The sequence below is a fragment of the Dermochelys coriacea genome, chromosome 11 (assembly GCF_009764565.3).
Source record: "Dermochelys coriacea isolate rDerCor1 chromosome 11, rDerCor1.pri.v4, whole genome shotgun sequence".
Classification (NCBI taxonomy): domain Eukaryota; kingdom Metazoa; phylum Chordata; order Testudines; family Dermochelyidae; genus Dermochelys; species Dermochelys coriacea.
Window position 1 is genome coordinate 79,277,241 of NC_050078.2, and position 22,072 is coordinate 79,299,312.

The 22,072-nt window shown below is 46.5% G+C and overlaps 1 protein-coding gene and 1 long non-coding RNA gene across 2 annotated transcripts in view; both read right to left on the bottom strand.

Annotated features, from left to right (window-relative positions):
• Positions 1-4,254: 4,254 nt before the first annotated feature.
• LOC122458039 lies at positions 4,255-18,672 on the bottom strand. Its single transcript, XR_006277856.1, has 3 exons — positions 18,663-18,672; positions 12,007-12,010; positions 4,255-4,439 (listed from the first exon to the last, which is right to left on the bottom strand). It is a non-coding gene; the product is annotated as an uncharacterized LOC122458039 (long non-coding RNA).
• Positions 18,673-19,806: 1,134 nt separating this feature from the next.
• The window catches only part of POFUT2 (protein O-fucosyltransferase 2), a 33,976-nt gene continuing 31,710 nt past the window's right edge, over positions 19,807-22,072 (bottom strand). Inside the window, exon 9 of the mRNA XM_038422336.2 lies at positions 19,807-21,993. Coding sequence (XP_038278264.1) covers positions 21,840-21,993 — 154 coding nt within the window. The 3' untranslated portion in view covers positions 19,807-21,839. The remainder of the gene's footprint in view (positions 21,994-22,072) is intronic.

Genomic DNA, 22,072 nt, shown 5'->3' on the forward strand with positions numbered 1-22,072 from the left:
TCAAATAGTTTATTACAGGATTGGCTACAGCTATTGTCTTTGGTGTAAGATCTAGCATACCAATTGATTGAGGGTAAGTTACTGGTTTCTTGGGACTGGAAACAACTAGAATATGGTTTGATTTTTGGTGTAAGTGACCATTCATCACTAAGTCCAGTTTGCCTGGGTGGCAAGATAGACTGGAGAGTCTGAGGGGAATGTGTGTGATTCCATGGGAAGACTGGTATAGCGATCCAGGAGTTCCCATTTGTTACTGGCTTGGGGAAATCAAATTATAGAACATACCACCAGTTTGGGGTGTCTGCCCTGTTTTTGACCATCTGCCCTGAGGTATCCACTCACAATTGTGAGACACTCCAGACAGCATAACAAGTAGCTATTTTTAAGAATGGGGAAAAAAGTGACCCAGGAAACAGGGCCTGTTAGTTTGACCTCAACTTTATGCAAGGTCTTGGAACAAATTTTGAAAGAATATAGTTAAAAGACAGAGAAAAATAATAATTGGGATAAAATACAACATGGTTTTAGAAAAGGTAGATTGTGCTAGACCAACCTGATCTCTTTCTTTGAGAAGATAGATGATTTTTTTACACAAAGGAAATGCAGAAAAGCTAATCTACTTGGATTTCAGTAAGACATTTGATACAGTTCCACGGGGGAAATGATTAGTTAAACTGAAGAAGATGGGGATTAATATGAGACTTGAAAGGCAGATACGGGATTGGTTAAAGGGGTGACTACAACGGGTCATACTGAAAAGTGAACTGTCAAGCTGCGGGGAGGTTACTAGTGGAGTTCCTCAGGGATCAATCTTGGGACCAATCTTGTTTAACATTTTCATTCATGACCTTGGCACAAAAAGTGGGAGTGTGGTAATACAATTTGCAGATGACACATTTGGGAGGTATTGTCAATACTGAGGAGGACCAGAATATTATACAAGAAGATTTGGATGACTTTGAAAACTGGAGTAATAGAAATGGAAAGAAATGGAAATGGAAAGAATTTTTGCTGTAAGCTTGGGACGTGTGAGTTGGAAGCGACAGAGGAGGAGAAACACCTGGGTGTATTGGCTGATCAAAGGAAGACTATGAGCTGGAAATGTGATGTTGCCATGAAAAGACTAATGCAATACTAGGATGCATCAGGCGAGGTATTTCCAGTAGAGACAGGGAAGCGTTAGTACCATTATACAAGGCACTGGTGAGACCTCATCTTAAGTACCGAGTGCAATCCTGGTCTCCCATGTTTAAGAACAATGAATTCAAACTGGAACAGGTGCAGAGAAGAGCTACTAGGATGATCAGAGTAATGGAGAGACTAATTTATGAGAGGTCACTCAAAGAGCATGGCTTGTTTAACCTAACCAGAAGAAGGCTGAGGGGAGATATGATTGCTCTCTGTAAATACATCAGAGGGATAAACACCAGGGCGGGAGAGGAATTAAGTTAAGTGCAAACGTGGACACAAGAACAAATGAATATAAACTGGCCAACAACAACATTATCCTTGAAATTAGATGACTGTTTCTAACCATCACAACAGTGAAGTTCTGGAAAAATCTTCCAAGGGAAGCATTGGGGTTTAAAAACTAACTGGCTTCAAGTCTAAGTTTGATAAGTTTGTAGAGGGGGAGGTATGATGAGATGGCCTAAGATGGCATGTGGCCCCTCTGCGACTGTTAGAGCCGGAGATGAAATACTAGATTGGGAAAGCTCTGAGTTCCTGCAGAGAATTCTTTCTCCGGCGTCTGGCTGCTGTGTCTTGCCCACATGCTCAGGGTCTAAATGATGGCCCTATTTGGGGTTGGGAAGGAATTTTCCCCCAGGTCAGATTGGCAGAGACCCTGGATTTTTTTTTCCCTTCCTATGCGGCATGGGTCACTTGCAGGTTTAAACTAGTGTAAATGGTGGATTCTCTGCTACTTGAAGTCTTTAAACCATGATTTGAGGACTTCAGTAACTCAGCCAGAGGTTAGAAGTCTATTACAGGAGTGGATGGGCGAGGTTCTGTGGCCTGCAAGGTGCAGGAGATAGGACTAGATGATCACAATGGTCCCTTCTGGCCTTAGTCTATGATCATAATGTTCCCTTCTGGCCATAATATGTAGGAATCTATAACTCAAATTGAGACTCTGGTAACTGTTGTGGTTTAGGGCCAAGAATTTAAAATATGACTGGTGATTTTGGGTGTCCAACTGCAGAAATCTTAAAGGTACCTGATATTCAGAAGGTGTCTGCTCAAAACATTTTGAAAATCAGCCCCCTTTGAGGCCTCTCAAGCAGGCAACCCCAAAACTAAGCCCCCCCCCCCCCAAATCACCAGTCACTTTTGAAAAACTTAGCCAGAGCCAGTAAGAGTTTAACACCAATGGAAAAAGGAAAAGAAAAATCTTTCAATGTCCCTGTAATTAGCTTCTCTTTCCCTCCCCTCCTGAAATGGAGGGGGTAACAAAAAATGGTTATTGTCTTCTTGGTGCAGTGGTCCTAGCTCAGTGCCATTGGGAGCCCATACTAAAGAGGCCCACTCTTTGTCCAGCATGAGGCTCTGTTCACACCCAGACTCTAATCAGAGTCAGGCCCCCAGAAGTGGAAGATCATCACTGCATAGTGAGCCATCTCTGGTTCAGTGCAGCAGCCAATTCCTGTCTCTCACCCCAGGTCCTGTGTGTTATCGGGTGGCAAAATCTATAACATGTTGTTTGACTGAGTTGAAACAAAATGTTTTTGTACAGCACATTCTGAAGAACAGCGCTCAGTGCCTCACCCTGCTTCTCCTTCATGCTGACCTGGATGTAATTGGAAGAGATGTCTGATGTGCTGACAGCAATCCGGATGACAGGAGTCTCGGTTCACTGCCCTGACCTTGTCAACATGAATAGGAAGATGGGTTTTTTAAAAAGGAGGAAGAGCCCAAGGAAAGAACCCTCTATGTATGGGGGCATCTGGAGCTTTTCTCCTGGTTTTGATTTGGTGACAGATCGTTGTATCCTTGCCCCAAATGTGGAGTCAGCTCTTGACAGGTAAAAAAGTCAAAATATCAGATCAGAAGCTGACGTGTCCAATTAAGGATGCTGTGGTCTCCACAAAGCTGAGAGGGACAGCTTGGAGCACCTAAATAGAACACAACCCCTGCAGAGCTTTCAGTAGGACGCAGCGGCATTGTAAGACATTGTGTTCTCTTGAAGCTGTAGACAGAATGTGATGGTTGCCATGCAATCTGTCTGCGCTAGCTCAAACCCTCTGACTGGGTGTGTTTGAGCAGCAGTGGTGCCCTTTCAGAGGAGGATGCGTGCCTTTTGAAAGCCCAGGTATTTGGATGCCTATGTCATTGTGGCTCAGGGCATGGCACTATCACATCTGGGTCATTGTGGGCTCGAGCCTAACATTAGAAGCTGGCCCTTTATTGTGGATGCTGGAGGATGTGGGGAGGGCTCATGGCACGGTCAGAGGTGTTGTTTGGCAGATGAGGCCAATTGGACTAGACTCTAAAGTTTGGCTGGATTTATGCTCTACAGCAGTGGTCTCCAAAGTGGGGTGCATGCAAGATGATCGATTGGGGAGCGCAGCAGGAGGAGCGCCGCCGGAGGGGGAAAGAAAGGCGGGGACGGCCCTGAGTCCTCTGGCCGGTGGAGGAGCAGGGGCAGCCGCGCAGCCAGCGGCCAGAAAGACATGGGGCTTTGAAGGGGAAGGCGCCGCTTCTCTCCGGCTGCTGGCTGCGCAGCTGCCCCTGCTCCTCCTGAGTCCCCCGGCCCGTGCTCGCAGGGCCGCATTCCGAGTGGGGCTTTAGAACTGCAGGCCAGGGCCCCGGGCCCCCCTTAGCCCATGGCCCTGAAGCCCCTAAAGTCCCTGCATTCCGGGTGGCCCTGCCTGCTTGGGGGGAGGGGCAGCTCCCAGAATCGTGGCTCCCAGAATCATGGCCATGGGGGTGGTGGGATGATTTAGTTGGGGATTGCTCCTGCTTTGAGCAGGGGTGGGACTAGATGACCTCCGGAGGTCTCTTCCAACCCTGATATTCTGATTCTATATCGGTTCTTCCACTGTGATCATCGCTGTAGTATTCCAGCAGAGCATGATGTGAGTAATATTTGTCCCGTGTTTGTTCTCTCATCCTCTTCCCTCGGAGAAGCGTGTGTGCAGTGGAATATCTCTTAACATGTTGCTTTATGTTTATGTTAGAGAAGGCAAAGTCGAGCTGGCCCTTGGAGTGGAAGGTGGGGAGGTTTGTGCTGGTCCTTGGTTCCTGGGGGGATGTAGAGAAAGTGGAAAGAATTCAGAGGTGACTGACAAAGATGATCGAAGGGATGGAATGCAACCCATCTGGGCAAAGGCTGAAGGAACTGGGTATGTTTAGTTTGGAAAAGAGGAGATTAAGGGGAGACATGATCATGGTCTTCAAATATTTGAAAGGCGGCCATAAAAAAAGATGGAGAAAAATTGCTCTCTTGCCACAGAGGGCAAGACAGGAGACAATGGATTCAACTAGGGCATAGCAGATTTAGATTAAATCTGAGGAAAATCTTTCTAACTGCAAGAACAGTATGACATAACAACATAAGAACAGCCATAATGGGTCAGACTAAAGGTCCATCTAACCCAGTATCCTGTCTTCTGACAGTGTCCAGGGCCAGGTGCTTCAGAGGGAATGATCAGAACAGGCAATTATCAAGTGATTCATCCCGTCACCCACTTTCAGCTTCTGGCAAACAGAGGTTTAGGGATACCCACAGCATGGGGTTGGATCCCCGACTAATAGCCATTGATGAACCCATCCTCCATGAACTTAACTAGTTCTTTTTGAACCCTGTTATATTTTGGCCTTGACAATATCCCCTGGCAATGGAATAAACTGCCAAGGGAAGTCATGGAAGCTCCTTCACTGGCGGTTTTCAAAAAGAGGCTGGATGGCCATCTGTCTTGGACGGTTTAGACGCAACAAATCCTGCATCTTGGCAGGGAGTTGGACAAGATGACCCTTGTGGTCCCTTTTAAGCCTATGCTTCTCTGATTGTGAGTGCCTTTGTGAAAGAGAAGCAGAATTGTCCAGCACCGGTTTCATCCCAGAGTTTTAAGTTCTTTTAGATACTCTGGGCCCAGGCCATGGAGCTCCCCTGAAAGATAAGGGCCAAGCCCTTGAACTTGATTTGGTATTCTATGGGAAGTCAGTGCAGGGAACGGAGAACGTATTTGATGTGCTTGTGGTAACCTATGTTACTGTCTTTTCCTTGCAGAATGCTCATGATTGGGGGTTGGACAGGTTTGAAAGTTTCCCATGTGTTTAAAGTGCCTATGCAAAGGGGTGTGATCCCCAATCAGAGCAGAACTTCTGTGAGGAACTGCTTGGGGATGAACTTAGTGCTCTCTCACTGTCTGACAGAGGCATTGGGCTCAGACTGGATGAGATGTAAATGTGCAGTATTTAGCTACAATTTAGCGATCTCTTTGCAAATAATCTATGAACAGATCCTGATTTCTGCCAGTGTATTAGCTGTCTATAAGTGTATGTAAATAGTTTGGGTGCCCCACTCCAGCCTTGCTTTAACATATCATTGTAACTTTTAGGTCTATACATCTCTCCTGCTAATTATTTGGGATCATCTATTCAAAGATAAGCCTCCCCACTGATAAGCTGATCAGTAAAAGCAACAGGATCTGTCTGTGTATCAGATGTGACTTACTTTCTATACAATCAGCAACAGAAAAGGTCCTATTTTGTGCATGTGTAAGCCTGAGTCACAACCAGAAACAATGAACAGAACCCATCTGAGGCCAGGGGAGGCATGAGTCCCCTTAGAAATGGAGTCCTGGTTACGATGGTGGGTCTTAGGACAGACTTGTAGCCAATTATTTTAGTTTATTGTTCATGTATTGTGTGGTTATGATTAACATGTTATGTCATATATAAGCATTGTATGTTAAATAGTGTTACATTGTAGAATTATAGAAGTATCAGATTGATTAATAGTTAGAAGGGATAATTATGTATCTAAGTAAGAAGGGCTGAAACGCAAGACCTGTAGGCGGAGGCTTGCAAGATTTTAGCTTTGCTATTTTAGGCCTTGAAGATGAGAAACGCCGACATAGTAAGTGACCAGAGAATGACCCTATGCCACAAGATTACGGGAAAAGATGCACCAATGGGTGATATTTTGAAAAATTAACAGGAAAATAATTTTTTGCTTACAAGCTACCCGGTAATCACCTTTTCCTAACACTTACCCTAACACATGCCCTAACACAGGGCGAACAATGTGCAGGAATGCTAATGAGGTATAGTCAAAAAGAAAAGGAGGACTTGTGGCACCTTAGAGACTAACAAATTTATTTGAGCATAAGCTTTCGTGAGCTACAGCTCACTTCATCGGATGCATCCGATGTTAGTCTCTAAGGTGCCACAAGTCCTCCTTTTCTTTTTGCGAATACAGACTAACACGGCTGCTACTCTGAGGTATAGTCAGAATCACATAAGAAGAGGGTGTTCAGATTAGGAAAATGGAGCTCCCTATGGAAACTCCAGCAGGAACCATCCCTCAACTGATGATCAATCCATAAGAGCCCATCAGACTCGAACACTGTCTAGGACAGAGGTGGGCAAACAACAGCCTGTGGGCCTCATCTGGCCTGTGGGACCCTCCTGCCCGGCCGGCTCGCCCCCAGCCCCTCCCGTGCTGTTCCCCCTCCCCTGCAGCCTCAGCTCAATGCGTCGCCAGCGCAATGCTCTGAGTGGCGGGGCTGCGAGCTCTTGCCGGCAGCGCAGTGCAGAGCCGTGGCCTGACCCGGTACTCTGTGCTGCCCGGTGGCGTGGCTGGCTCCAGCCGGGCAGCGTGGCTGCCTATCCTGGTGCCCTGAGCGGTGCGGCTGTAGCACCACCAGTGCTCCAGGCAGCGCAGTAAGGGGTGGGCAAACTTTTTGGCTTGAGAGCCACATTGGGTTTCTGAAATTGTATGGAGGGCGGGGTAGGGGAGGCTGTGCCTCCCCCAACAGGCAGGCGTAGCCTGGCCCCCGACCCCTATCCAACTCCCCCGCTTCTCGCCCCCTGATGGCCCCCCTGGGACTCCTGCCCCATCCAACCCCCTCTGTTCCCTGACTGCCCCTGGACCCCCTGCCCCTGACTGCCCCCCACCGCCCCATCCAACCCCGCCTCTCATTCCTGACTGCCCCCCCGGGACCCATGCCCCCATTCAGCGCCCCTCTTCCCTGCTCTCTGACTGCCCTGACCCCTATCCACACCCCTGGATAGATCCATCAATGGCTATTAGCCAGGACGGGCAGGAATGGTGTCCCCTAGCCTCTGTTTGCTAGAAGCCAGGAATGAGCAACAGGAATGGATCACTTGATGATTACCTGTTCATTCCCTCTGGGGCACCTGCACTGGCCACTGGCAGCAGACAGGATACTGGGCTGGATGGACCTTTGGTCTGACCCAGACCGGCCGTTCTTATGTTTTTATAGAAGGGTCTAGGGACATCACCACCTGTCAAAATAAGTTTGGCAAGTAGCATTCTCCCTAACTATTCCTGGGGAAGGTTTCTGCTCTACTGCTGCTAAGGAAAAGACCTTATGGCTGCAGCAGAAGCAGAACTCATGGGGTTTTTTTTCCTGCTGGGCTGATTATTATTATTTTGCCAGTTGTGCTATTCCCTTTCTGCCTCTTCTAGACTCGTAGACTATAAGGCCAGAAGGGACCATCGTGATCATCTAGTCCTACCTCCTGCACATTGCAGGCCCCAGAACCTCACCCACCCACTCCTAGAATAGACTCCTAACCTCTGGCTGAGTTACTGAAGTCCTCAAATCATATTTTAAAGATTTCAAGTTACTGAGAATTCACCGTTTAAACCTGCAGGTCACTTGTGCCCCATGCTGCAGAGGAAGGTGAAAATACCCCATGGTCTTTGCCAATTTGACCTGGGGAAAATTCCTTCCCAACCCCAAATAGGACAGACAGTTAGACCCTGAGCACGTGGGCAAGACCTTACTCTTTCAGGCAGTAACAAAAACTGTCAATGGCATATTCCATCTAGTTAGTTTTTTAGCTCCTTAATGCAATGAGGAATCTAAACAAATGCCCAAAATACTGCTGGGGTGGAGAAGGGGAGAAAAAGCTCAAGACAAGTGCCCTGTAAACTGATCAGGAACATTTGTAGTTTATTTAGCCTCCATCTGTGGAAAATGTACCAGAGCATCTTCTCTGAATGACGCCATCCCTGCCTGAGCAGCACTTCCAATCTGACGAGCCAAAAAAAACCAACCCCCTCTCCCCCACCATCTCTAAGTTCATTGCTATTCCAGTTCACTGCTTAAAAGGAGTAATGTTCTGCATGTCACGTGGGAAGGAACATGGGGACTGCTGCTTCAGCCTCGTGTGTTATTTGGTTTTTAGCTGACCAGGGTCAGAAATCCATTGATGTAAACACTAAAATGCACTTTTCCAAGGATCACTGAAAAACTATAATATTAAAACGTCAGCCATAAATACAATCACGCAGGCAACTGCTGTACCATTACAGCACAAAAAGCATCAGTCACAGATCTAATCATACAAGCCAGCTCTGTACAATTATAGCATAAATGCCATCAGTCGGACACCACTGCTTCGGCTAATTCCATATTATTACTGCATAAAAACATCAGACATCCGACTCAGACCACTTCAGCATCCCGCAGTCCAGCAGGACACGCCAAAGTCTACCAGCTTTTTGCTCCAATACCAACTGCACCAGATTCTCACCCCAGTCTGAGCTCAGGAGCACAAAGCTGCCAGAACACCCCGTCCCCTAATGGTTTTCACCCTTGAAGACAGCAGTCACGGGGCAGAATGTGAGTCAGCCCCTTTCCCCTTTGGCTGTCGCAGGCCACCTGTATGGGAAGCAAAGACCTCAGAAAGAAAAGCCAGCTCTGGGTTGGCCATCATTTTTTCATCTGAAAGGGGTTTTTGGCAAAAAATGACTGTTCTTGTAAATGGGAAATTTTGTGTGGAAAACGTCTGTTTTCCTTGAAATTTTTCAGGTTTTGAGCAAAAAAAATAAAAATAAAAATTCCAGTTTTAACCAAAAACGTTGAGGAAAAATTTCCATGAAAACCATTTTCTTTTAATTTTCATCCAAAAGTTTCCACAACAACCCCCCCCCCCATGTTTATTCAACCAGCTTTAGCACCAAAGGCTCCAAGCTGTGCCTGAGAGCACTGGGCAACCAGGCTGGGAGGAAAGCCTGCACCAGAGGGAGGGAGCAGCCTGCCAGACCACGGCTGCAAAGAAGCAGAATTACAGCTCAGCAATTTCCCCTGCTCTAACTGTCCCATCTATGCAGGACTCTCCTCTGGAAGAGACAGCAGCTCCGGGGCATCCCAAAGGAACAGGAGAGGAAGTGGTGCTGGGTCCTGCTCAAGAACATAACTCCTTTCAGGCCCTGTCCCTTCACAGCCCACTTACACACCGCCATCCCCACCCCAATGCTCTTCCCCGAGTCCTCCCAGCGCACTCCCTGCCTTAACCTCTCCCTGAAGCCCCGTTAACACGTTTACAGCAGCCCAGCGGGGTAGCAGTAAAGCTGCACAGAAAGGAGCTGTATCCTCCCGTGCTGTGACATGAAGTGTGTCTGCTGGTAAACTCTCTTAGCACCACTAGTTCCCAGCTCTCTCGTTCTCAGGAGATGTGGTCTTAGATTTACAAAAAGAAAAGGAGGACTTGTGGCACCTTAGAGACTAACAAATTTATTTGAGCATAAGCTTTCGTGAGCTACAGCTCACTTCATCGGATGCATTTGGTGGAAAATACAGTGGGGAGATTTATATACACACACAGAGAACATGAAACAATGGGTTTTATCATGCACCCTGTAAGGAGAGTGATCACTTAAGATGAGCTATTACCAGCAGGTAGAGAGGGTGGGGAGAAGGAAGAAAACCTTTTGTAGTGATAATCAAGGTAGGCTATTTCCAGCAGTTAACAAGAACATCTGAGGAACGGTGGGGGTGGGGTGAGGGGGAGAAATAACATGGGGAAATAATTTTACTTTGTGTAATGACTCATCCATTCCCAGTCTCTATTCAAGCCTAAATTAATTGTATCCAGTTTGCAAATTAATTCCAATTCAGCAGTCTCTTGTTGGAGTCTGTTTTTGAAGCTTTTTTGTTGAAGGATAGCCACCCTCAGGTCTGTAAGCGAGTGACCAGAGAGATTGAAGTGTTCTCCAACTGGTTTTTGAATGTTATAATTCTTGACGTCTGATTTGTGTCCATTCAGTCTTTTACGTAGAGACTGTCCAGTTTGACCAATGTACATGGCAGAGGGGCATTGCTGGCACATGATGGCATAGATCACATTGGTAGATGCGCAGGTGAATGAGCCTCTGATAGTGTGGCTGATGTGATTAGGCCCTATGATGGTGTCCCCTGAATAGATATGTGGACAGAGTTGGCAACGGGCTTTGTTGCAAGGATAGGTTCCTGGGTTAGTGGTTCTGTTGTGTGGTGTGTGGTTGCTGGTGAGTATTTGCTTCAGATTGGGGGGCTGTCTGTAAGCAAGGACTGGCCTGTCTCCCAAGATCTGTGAGAGTGATGGGTCGTCCTTCAGGATGGGTTGTAGATCCTTGATGATGCGTTGGAGAGGTTTTAGTTGGGGGCTGAAGGTGATGGCTAGTGGCGTTCTGTTATTTTCTTTGTTGGGCCTGTCCTGTATTAGGTGACTTTGGGTACTCTTCTGGCTCTGTCAATCTGTTTCTTCACTTCAGCAGGTGGGTATTGTAGTTGTAGGAATGCATGATAGAGATCTTGTAGGTGTTTGTCTCTGTCTGAGGGGTTGGAGCAAATGCGGTTATATCGTAGAGCTTGGCTGTAGACAAAGGATCGCGTGGTATGATCTGGATGAAAGCTAGAGGCATGTAGGTAGGAATAGCGGTCAGTAGGTTTCAGATATAGCGTGGTGTTTATGTGACCATCGCTTATTAGCACCGTAGTGTCCAGGAAGTGGATCTCTTGTGTGGATTCGTCCAGGCTGAGGTTGATGGTGAGATGGAAATTGTTGAAATCATGGTGGAATTCCTGAAGGGCTTCTTTTCCATGGGTCCAGATGATGAAGATGTCATCAATGTAGCGCAAGTAGAGTAGGGGCATTAGGGGACGAGAGCTGAGGAAGCGTTGTTCTAAGTCAGCCATAAAAATGTTGGCATGCTGTGGGGTCATGCGGGTACCCATGGCAGTACCGCTGATTTGAAGGTATACATTGTCCCCAAACGTGAAATAGTTATGGGTGAGGACAAAGTCACAAAGTTCAGCCACCAGGTTAGCCGTGACATTATCGGGGATACTGTTCCTGACGGCTTGTAGTCCATCTTTGTGTGGAATGTCGGTGTAGAGGCTTCTACATCCATAGTGGCTAGGATGGTGTTTTTAGGAAGATCACCAATGGATTGTAGTTTCCTCAGGAAGTCAGTGGTGTCTCGAAGATAGCTGGGAGTGCTGGTAGCGTAGGGCCTGAGGAGGGAGTCTATATAGCCAGACAATCCTGCTGTCAGGGTGCCAATGCCTGAGATGATGGGGCGTCCAGGATTTCCAGCTTTATGGATCTTGGGTAGCAGATAGAATACCCCAGGTCGGGGTTCTAGGGGTGTGTCTGTGCGGATTTGTTCTTGTGCTTTTTCAGGGAGTTTCTTGAGCAAATGCTGTAGTTTCTTTTGGTAACTCTGAGTGGGATCAGAGGGTAACGGCTTGTAGAAAGTGGTGTTGGAGAGCTGCCTAGTAGCCTCCTGTTGATATTCCGACCTATTCATGATGACGACAGCACCTCCTTTGTCAGCCTTTTTGATTATGGTGTCAGAGTTGTTTCTGAGGCTGTGGATGGCATTGTGTTCTGCACGGCTGAGGTTATGGGGCAAGTGATGCTGCTTTTCCACAATTTCAGGCCTTGCACGTCGGCGGAAACACTCTATGTAGAAGTCCAGTCTGCTGTTTCGACCTTCAGGAGGAGTCCACCCAGAACTCAAAACTGGTTACTCTCAAAAAGAACCAACCTTCCACACAAACTTCCTCGTGGCTGGACTTTACAAAAACTATACAAGCCATTTACAACACACACTTTGCTTCTCTACAAAAGAAAAAGGACACTAAACTATCTAAACTACTACATGCCACAAGGGGCCACAACAATGGTTCCCTTAATCCACCCAGCAATATTGTTATTCTATCCAACTATACTCTTAACCCACCAGAAGAATCTGTCCTATTTCGGGGCCTCTCCTTTTGCCCCTCCACCCCCACGAACATGACACAGTTCTGTGGTGACCTAGAATCCTATTTTTGACGTCTCCGACTCAAGGAATATTTCCAACATACCTCTGACCAAACATATTAACCCACAGAGACCTTCCTACGAACACTACAAAAAGAAGGATTCTGGGTGGACACCTCCTGAAGGTCGAAACAGCAGCCTGGACTTCTACATAGAGTGCTTCCGCCGACGTGCATGGCCTGAAATTGTGGAAAAGCAGCATCACTTGCCCCATAACCTCAGCCGTGCAGAACACAATGCCATCCACAGCCTCAGAAACAACTCTGACACCATAATCAAAAAGGCTGACAAAGGAGGTGCTGTCGTCATCATGAATAGGTCGGAATATCAACAGGAGGCTACTAGGCAGCTCTCCAACACCACTTTCTACAAGCTATTTCCCTCTGATCCCACTGAGAGTTACCAAAAGAAACTACAGCATTTGCTCAAGAAACTCCCTGAAAAAGCACAAGAACAAATCCGCACAGACACACCCCTAGAACCCCAACCTGGGGTATTCTATCTGCTACCCAAGATCCATAAACCTGGGAATCCTGGACGCCCCATCATCTCAGGCATTGGCACCCTGACAGCAGGATTGTCTGGCTATGTAGACTCCCTCCTCAGGCCCTTCGTTACCCGCACCCCCAGCTATCTTCGAGACACCACTGACTTCCTGAGGAAACTACAATCCATCCTGGGTGATCTTCCTGAAAACACCATCCTGGCCACTATGGATGTAGAAGCCTCTACACCAACACTCCACACAAAGATGGACTACAAGCCATCAGGAACAGTATCCCCAATAATGTCAGGGCTAACCTGGTGGCTGAACTTTGTGACTTTGTCCTCACCCATAACTATTTCACATTTGGGGACAATGTATACCTTCAAATCAGCAGCACTGCCATGGGTACCCGCATGGCCTCACAGTATGCCAACATTTTTATGGCTGACTTAGAACAACACTTCCTCAGCTCTCGTCCCCTAATGCCCCTACTCTACTTGCGCTACATGGATGACATCTTCATCATCTGGACCCATGGAAAAGACGCCCTTGAGGAAGTCCACCATGATTTCAACAATTTCCATCCCACCATCAACCTCAGCCTGGACCAGTCCACACAAGAGATCCACTTCCTGGACACTACAGTGCTAATAAGCGATGGTCACATAAACACCACCCTATATCAGAAACCTACTGACCGCTATTCCTACCTACATGCCTCTAGCTTTCACCCAGATCATACCACACGATCCATTGTCTACAGCCAAGCTCTACGATATAACCGCATTTGCTCCAACCCCTCAGACAGAGACAAACACCTACAAGATCTCTATCACGCATTCTTACAACTACAATACCCACCTGCTGAAGTGAAGAAACAGATTGACAGAGCCAGAAGAGTACCCAGAAGTCACCTTCTACAGGACAGGCCCAACAAAGAAAATAACAGAACGCCACCAGCCATCACCTTCAGCCCCCAACTAAAACCTCTCCAATGCATCATCAAGGATCTACAACCTATCCTGAAGGACGACCCATCACTCTCACAGATCTTGGGAGACAGGCCAGTCCTTGCTTACAGACAGCCCCCCAACCTGAAGCAAATACTCACCAGCAACCACACACCACACAACAGAAGCACTAACCTAGGAACCTATCCTTGCAACAAAGTCCATTGCCAACTCTGTCCACATATCTATTCAGGGGACACCATCATAGGGCCTAATCACATCAGCCACACTATCAGAGGCTCATTCACCTGCGCATCTACCAATGTGATATGCGCCATCATGTGCCAGCAATGCCCCTCTGCCATGTACATTGGTCAAACTGGACAGCTTCTACGTAAAAGAATAAATGGACACAAATCAGACGTCAAGAATTATAACATTTAAAAACCAGTCGGAGAACACTTCGATCTCTCCGGTCACTCGATTACAGACCTGAGGGTGGCTATCCTTCAACAAAAAAACCTTCAAAAACAGACTCCAACGAGAGACTGCTGAATTGGAATTAATTTGCAAACTGGATACAATTAATTTAGGCTTGAAGAGAGACTGGGAATGGATGAGTCATTACACAAAGTAAAATTATTTCCCCATGTTATTTCTCCCCCCCACCCCACCCCTCACTGTTCCTCAGATGTTCTTGTTAACTGCTGGAAATGGCCCACCTTGCTTGTCACCATGAAAGGTTTTCCTCCTTTCCCCCCCTGCTGCTGGTGATGGCTCATCATAAGTGATCACTCTCCTTACAGTGTGTACGATAAAACCCATTGTTTCATGTTCTCTGTGTGTGTATATAAATCTCCCCACTGTATTTTCCACCAAATGCATCCGATGAAGTGAGCTGTAGCTCACGGAAGCTTATGCTCAAATAAATTTGTTAGTCTCTAAGGTGCCACAAGTACTCCTTTTCTTTTTGCGAATACAGACTAACACGGCTGCTACTCTGAAACCGGTCTTAGATTTGTTTTCCCCAGGTGTCCCTGCACTTTCCCCAGCTGAATCTAACTCTTCTTTTCAGCCCGTTTCCAATGTCCCAGCTCTCTGCGTATTCTCTTCTGTCCGTACTGGAGCACAACTCCTCCCAAGTACTCCTTTTCTTTTTGCGAATACAGACTAACACGGCTGCTACTCTGAAACCTGTGATTATGCAAGGCACTGAATTTAGCCGTATAGAGTGGAAATCTGTCTCCTCTGTTTTTTCCACCAAATGCATCCGATGAAGTGAGCTGTAGCTCACGAAAGCTTATGCTCTAATAAATTTGTTAGTCTCTAAGGTGCCACAAGTACTCCTTTTCTTTTTGCGAATACAGACTAACACGGCTGCTACTCTGAAACCTCTGATCCCAACTTACTGTGATCCGTGGGTGTCATTTCTGTTGTGGGGAGAGGGGCTACGTCCAAAGGGGCCAGGGAAACATAACCTGAGGAAAAGGAAACTGTAGGGTTAGAGCATGCTGTCTCCTAGCCGCAACCAGGCCCACCCCGAGAACAGGTGCCAGAGCCATGCAGGTTAAAAGCAAGTATGGCCAAGACGGCAGGGGAGGAGTCAGAGGGACAGGCGCTGCAAAGGACACATACCTCCCTCAAAGGGGTGGATGAGCTCTCTCCAATCCAGACTACTGCTGCCCAAGTTAACGCTTCAACATATGGACCAGCCCGAGGAACGGAGTTCTTGCAGATTGCTTCTGGAGCCCCCAGAGCAGCTTTCTTGCTGCAATCTGGCACTACAGCTGCTCTGAGATTCTGAACAGCTGGAGCAAGATAGCTACAAGCACCCTCCCCACCCCGTGTACATAGCTCTGTGTGTTGGCCACGTGTGTCTGCCGATTCTCCAACAGTACACCATAGAAATGGCCACCCTCATGCTGGGGCTTCAGCCAGTCCATGCTTGTTCCAACTATTTGTGAAGTATTGTAATTGAAAGACATCTGTCTTGTCATGCCTTTGGCATCCTGCTTACATGTCTGACAGCTCCACTGCTATTCCTGTGGTGATGTAATCATAGAGTAACTGTCTCACTCTTTTGATCATCAATGCATTCCAATGAGTCCAAACACCCTAGGCGCTATTTTCAGCTGCCTAATCCCTCTGAAAATCAGGCCCCTCTAAAAGTCTCTCTCCAGACTTTTTGGGCATCAAAAATGGAGACACCCAAAATCATTAACATTTCTGAAAATCTTGGCTACTGGTAACAGCTGAAGTCTTCAGATCCAATCCCCCTCTCCATAAGCCAAATGATAGACCTGGGGAGTTCACATGCCAGAATCCACAGCAGCTGCTACAAATGCACACAGGCCAAGTCAATTTGTAACCGAGGACTGTATACTCCGACGCACGAGTTAGCACAGAGATTGGAAACTACATGGCAACTCCACTAGGAGCTATGATAGTTCTCAACAATGCCACTTAATTATTTCTTGCTCACTGGATGCTGACCTCTTGGCACTGCTGGAGAAGTTACAGAAACATGTTAGCAACATCTCAGATGGGAGTGTGGAATGTTATATGTTCAGTTCTTATGATCAGCGTAGTCTATACTAGTCCCTGTACAGTTTCTAGATAAATTTGATCAAATAGTGCATCAACAGACGTTCCAGTAGCTTTGAGGTTTCAGGTTTACATTGCAGGCCAGAGCAGCCAAACAGAAGGATTTTATGCAGAAGACGCAAAGCACCCAGGCTGTCTTCAAGGTGCCCCCAGAGATGCCTCGTGTGATCCTGTACAGGACATTGTAACTGACTACTCACGAGTGCAAAGTGTGTGTTGAGATGGGTTGCACTGGCTTGGATATAATCCTTCAACATCCCGGAGGTCTGTGGTAAACTGTGTCAATGGTTTGTGAGCTATAAGGAATCTAACGGTCCCACCCCAGTCCCTGCTTTCCATACCACAGCATCACTGTACTATTCAGCATGACTGGCACTCCCTGCTCAGGAGAGGGTTTTCTGCAACATGGGGTCATGCTGTAGGAGATTACAGCAGGTGAGTTCCAGCTCCAATTAGCTGCATTGAGTGTTGTTAGATCCTCCAACTGATGAGAATGAAGCCGATTCATAAACAACAATGTTGTAACAAATCCATCCACCTACCCTTAAACACTGAAGATGATTCTATTCAACAACCATCAGAAAAAACCTGCAATACAGAGGGGTTCATGCCCTGGCAAAGAACAATGAAGTCAATGCCCATGAGGTGGGTCAAAGTCCACCCAAGGACATTCATGCACGCTCATATATTGCAGGTGTGAACATGGTACGTGCTTTCCTCACAGGATGTTGCTCTAACAGCATCACACACAAATCTGCTGTAACAATGAAGGATTATTATGCTCTTGTACAGATGGGACCTCAAAATCACCATGCTGACACGTTCTGTTTCCTATGCCTAAATAAACTGAGCAGGATACATGCATCCAATGAAGTGAGCAGTAACTCACGAAAGCTTATGCTCTAATAAATTTGTTAGTCTCTAAGGTGCCACAAGTACTCCTTTTCTTTTTGTGAATACAGACTAACACGGCTGCTACTCTGAAACCTGAGCAGGATACGAGATTTAAGTCTGATTAAAGTCATTGGCATGTACTAATTACACCAGCATCATTAAAACGCCACCCTTAAGGTTTTTACGCTGCACCATCATCCGTATCTGAGGTGCTGGATGAAACGCAAGCAGGTGCTACTGCTCTGTGTACAGACACAGCTGGAAGGCAGTTTGATCAGACTGTCTGCTGTCACCACCTTGTGGCAAAAAGGCTCTATGGCCATTCATTGGTCTAAACAAAGCAACCACACAGACCCCATTGCACATCAAATCCTTTCTAGGGGAGCGATATTCCACTGGCCGCAGTCTGGTATGTTTTCCTCAAGGCTTTTATGGGATTACTACTCCTTTTATCGTGGGAGTGAGTGAAAGATCACAGATTAGATTAGGGTTCCTTTCCATTTTTGTATCTTCCTCTGGAGTAACTCCCTTGGGATAGGGTTGCAAAATGTTAACTGGTTAACTGATTAGCCGATAAGCTTCAGTCTTATCGGTAAGGTATTCCTGTTAACATTTAAACTCTGGCTGTGGGACTCCGCTGCCACCCCACCCCCCAGGGTCCCGGCTCCACATCTGGGGCTGTGTGTAGGGCAGCAGCAGAGCCCTGGCCATGTGGCGGGGTTCCAAAGAAGATGGAGCTTGGCTGTTCTCAGTGGTAGCAGATGACAGAACAAGAAGCAATGGTCTCAAGCTGCAGTGGGGGAGGTCTAGCTTGGATATTAGGAAACACTATTTCACTAGGAGGGTGGTGAAGCGCTGGAATGGGTTACCTAGGGAGGTGGTGGAATCTCCATCCTTAGAGGTTTTTAAGGTCAGGCTTGACAAAGCCCTGGTTGGGATGATTTAGTTGGGGATGGCCCTGCTTTGAGCAGCAGGTTGGACTAGGTGATCTCCTGAGGGCTCTTCCACCCCTAATCTTCTTTGATTCTAAGACCCATGGCGGCAGCAGAGCCCTGGGCTCACGGGGTGGTAGCCAGGGCCTCTGGCCAACAGCGAGCGGAGTCTCCAGGCATGGGGGTGGCAGCTGGGAGCCCAGGTCTTGTGGGGAGGCAGCAGAGCCTAACGGTTAAACATTTAAGTGCTAAAATTTTAATATCTTCAACATTTACTTTTTTTAAACATTATTTACATCCCTACCTTGGGAACACGCACAGGCATACAGACTTATTCCACAGCTTTCTCAATGGTGGAATTTTCAGTTTTAAACTCGGTGGTGGATATTTTTCTGCACCTCTCTTCCCTTTTATATTTTCAGCAATGAAAATTCCTACTTCCATTTTTCCCTGAGTGAAATGCAGAGAATGAATTAACCCTTGAGCTGACATTTTCCTACCCATCACAGAGGAGGAGATGGTTCGGACTGCAAGGAGCACAGCTGAGTTTTGGGACTAAGTTTTCTTGTTTAAAGGGACAATTGAAACCTATCTGTTTTGCAAATGCTTTTGAAGTCAACTGAACAGCCAGAGAGCAGAGAAGCAAAGCACCTCAGACGTGGAAATATGGTGCAGCCTGTTACACAGACACATCAGTGTAAACGTATTTGGATCATGGCTGAAAATCACCCTGTTTGTGTACTGAAATTATCTACTGTGGCAGAACATATCCATTATAACAGCAACACACATCCTGTGGCTCTGGGACCACATGGACTGCTTTGACCCTGCATGCAGCTTTCATCTTGTGTTGAATGCTTCCCATGACAGCTGTGCAATGACAGCTGGCTAAGTGTGTTCCACCTCCATGTGCCGTGGGAGGGGCAGGGAGTGAAGACATCTGCTCTGATAGGTTAGTTCACAGAACACGGCCAGATCATCATTATCTACACTCCGCATTTGCAGAGGGCTCTTTCCTCACTGCCCAGCCATTCACACCTGTGCAGCGTGCCAAGGGATCATAAATGGCAGCAAGTCAGAAGGGGGTAACAGCAGCACAAGGCGCCAGGCAGTCATGACTCTGCCGCCCTTGTATGGTGCAACAGCTCGTTAGCGCTTCTAAGTGGATTGGCTCTGCATGACAGCATATGACTGATAGATTTTAAGGCCAGGAAGGGACTGTTATAACCATCATTTTGAACTAACCTCTTTCATAATCCAGGGCAGAGAATTTCACCCAGTCAATCCTGCAATGAGTCTAATAACTTCTAGATGAGCTAGAGCATATTTTAAAAAAAAAAAAAGACATATCTGATCTCAATGTAAAGACTGCAAGTGACAGAAAATCTACCACATCTCTAAATAAGTTGTTCCAATGATTAATTCCCTGGTCAAAAGTTTTCACCTTAATTCAATCTAAATTGTCTAGCTTCAGCTACCATCCATTGGATCTTGCTCTGCTTTTGTCTGCTAGGTTGAAGAGCCTTCTACTAGGTGGTCAGACTAGATCATAATGGCCCCTTCTGCCATTAGAATCCATCGATCTGACATGACAGAGCTGGATACGTCACATGAGGGAACTAAGAGCAGTAAGAAAACTGGAAAATTCACATAAGATAATACAAAGCATTTTATTTTTCATAAGAAATTGAGGTATACAGTTATAGGTATACTTTGTACAGCACGCAGGCTACATGACAACAGTGTGCAACTCAGCTGGAAAAGGCACTGCTTGGAGAATACAAGGCTCCCACAAGCCTCATTTTGTCACTGGAAAGAAAGCCTTTCTGTACAGAGATACAAACAAATAGCTGGTAACAACACAGGAGGCCTGAAATTACTCACTTTATGAGGAGACTGTACAAGTTTTTTCCGCTCACAGCACAGGACAAGCCTGCCTGGCTGTCTGGGAGGATACAGTAAGATTCCTATGGAGAGCACAGGAGGGGTATATTACTGAGCCCAAGCGGGTAGGCGGTGGACATGAGAAGAAGCCCAATGGGATACAGGATGGAGCTAAGAAGAAAGCTGCTGAAAGAAAGAAAGGGGTGGGTGAAGGGCACAGTAAGAGCACACTTGACAACATGAGGATGAACCCATTAACTGCTCCGTGTTCTGTTCACATTTAGAGGAAAAACATACCGCTGAACTCTGAAAATTACGGCTCCCCTTTTTCTTAAGCAGACCTATTGGAGATGTCGCAGAACCATGAGCCAGATTAAAATGGCAAGACAGAAGTCTACCTGATTGCATGTAGCCAACTCTGAACAGTGAGTGTCAAAGATGTTACAGGCGTCATATTCGTGAAGTGTTTTCTCAGATGGCCATTGCACTCTCTTCTGCCCAAACTGCAGTTAGTGTAACAGCTCCCCATGCCACGATGGCTGACAGAAGGGGGTACCCCACTACACTGCTTCCATGTGCCCTTGCTGTGTGTGACATTTCAGTCCCAAGGGAGAGTGTCACCTGCATGCAGCTGCACAGCGTTCACTTGGGAGATTTGATGGTGATGCAGAATTAAGGGGAAGAGCAAAGAGTCCCATGACCTTTATAATGGCTGGTCAGTTTTGGCATGTCTGAATCCAGGGATGAAGCCATGCCCTGGAACGTTTCCAATGTGCACCAGGCTAGGCGTGGAGGGGGAAAGAAATAATATTCCACCCCGCTCCCCCCATGCAGCTGCAAAACACCCTCAAGCCTAACCAAGCAGCTCCACGCTTTGAAAAGTTCTTCTTGCAAAGCAGGAAACTCCTCAAATGCTGTTTATATTTGCTTGATTTGAGTGAATTTAACATGGGAGAAAGGTGATGAATGACAGCTCTATAAAATGAAGCCTCCCATTTAGAGAGAACATGTACATGACAGGCGGTGTACACTTTCCCTCACAGCCCTACTAAAAAGAACCCAACCAGCTTTGGGGTTGCCAACGTATTTCAGTCTATGTATTTTAGCCACTGACCTCTCTGCCAAGAATTGCTATTAAAGGTGCTAGCTGTGACACTGGTCTGCGGTCTGGTAAAAATACCACCTATCCTTCCTTATTATGAATATGAAATGCATTTTTGTACCAGTTTGAAATGTTCAAAAATTACTATTTGATTTTCTCTCCAGAACTGCAAATTCTGTGCACAATCTGCAGCTCTCACAAAGTGCAGGTTACAAAACCTAAACGTCCTCCTCGTAAACAGATAATACTACAGTGAGTCAAAGCTGAAAAGAAAATAACCAGCTGAATACAGGAATGTGGTACAGACTATAGCTATGTTATAGTTACAGTACTTAAAAAACAAACAAACAAAAAATTGTTTCAAGGTTTTTGAGTGAAAACATTTTTGCTGCCTTCTAAAACAATGCTTGGCCTCTTAAATCTAAAGTAAACATTTAGAGAGTGAGTATATTGTCCTGGCCTACCAGCTAAACCAAAAACCGAACCCTTACCTCACTTCATTTTGACCAGTTATATCAGGGTCTGGTCAGGAGAATGACCATGGTATTGCTACCCAGTTGTGCTTAAAACCCAGACTCAGAGCAAACACCAGGAAGAGGAGGACAAAGTAGTAGCTTGGCTAAAAAGATATCTTTCCTGTGAGTGTTCTCTTGGTCTGGTGAGCTCACCACTTCCTGCAGTCCTTTGGAGTGGTTTTATTAATAAACAATTTTCCAGTGGGTTGGCTGTTCACAGTTTCTCTCTTTCTCACCACAAAATCGGTTGTAAGTTGTCTGGGGTTCAAACCCCAGGATCTCTCTTTCCTCATGAATTCGGAAGGAAAATGTAGAAACCGAGGTGCCTGTAAAATACCTGTGAAGGAAAACAGAACTGGTTATTGGAGAAGGTTTTGTTTTTAAGATACAAATAAAGGCCTATCGATGTCTTATCT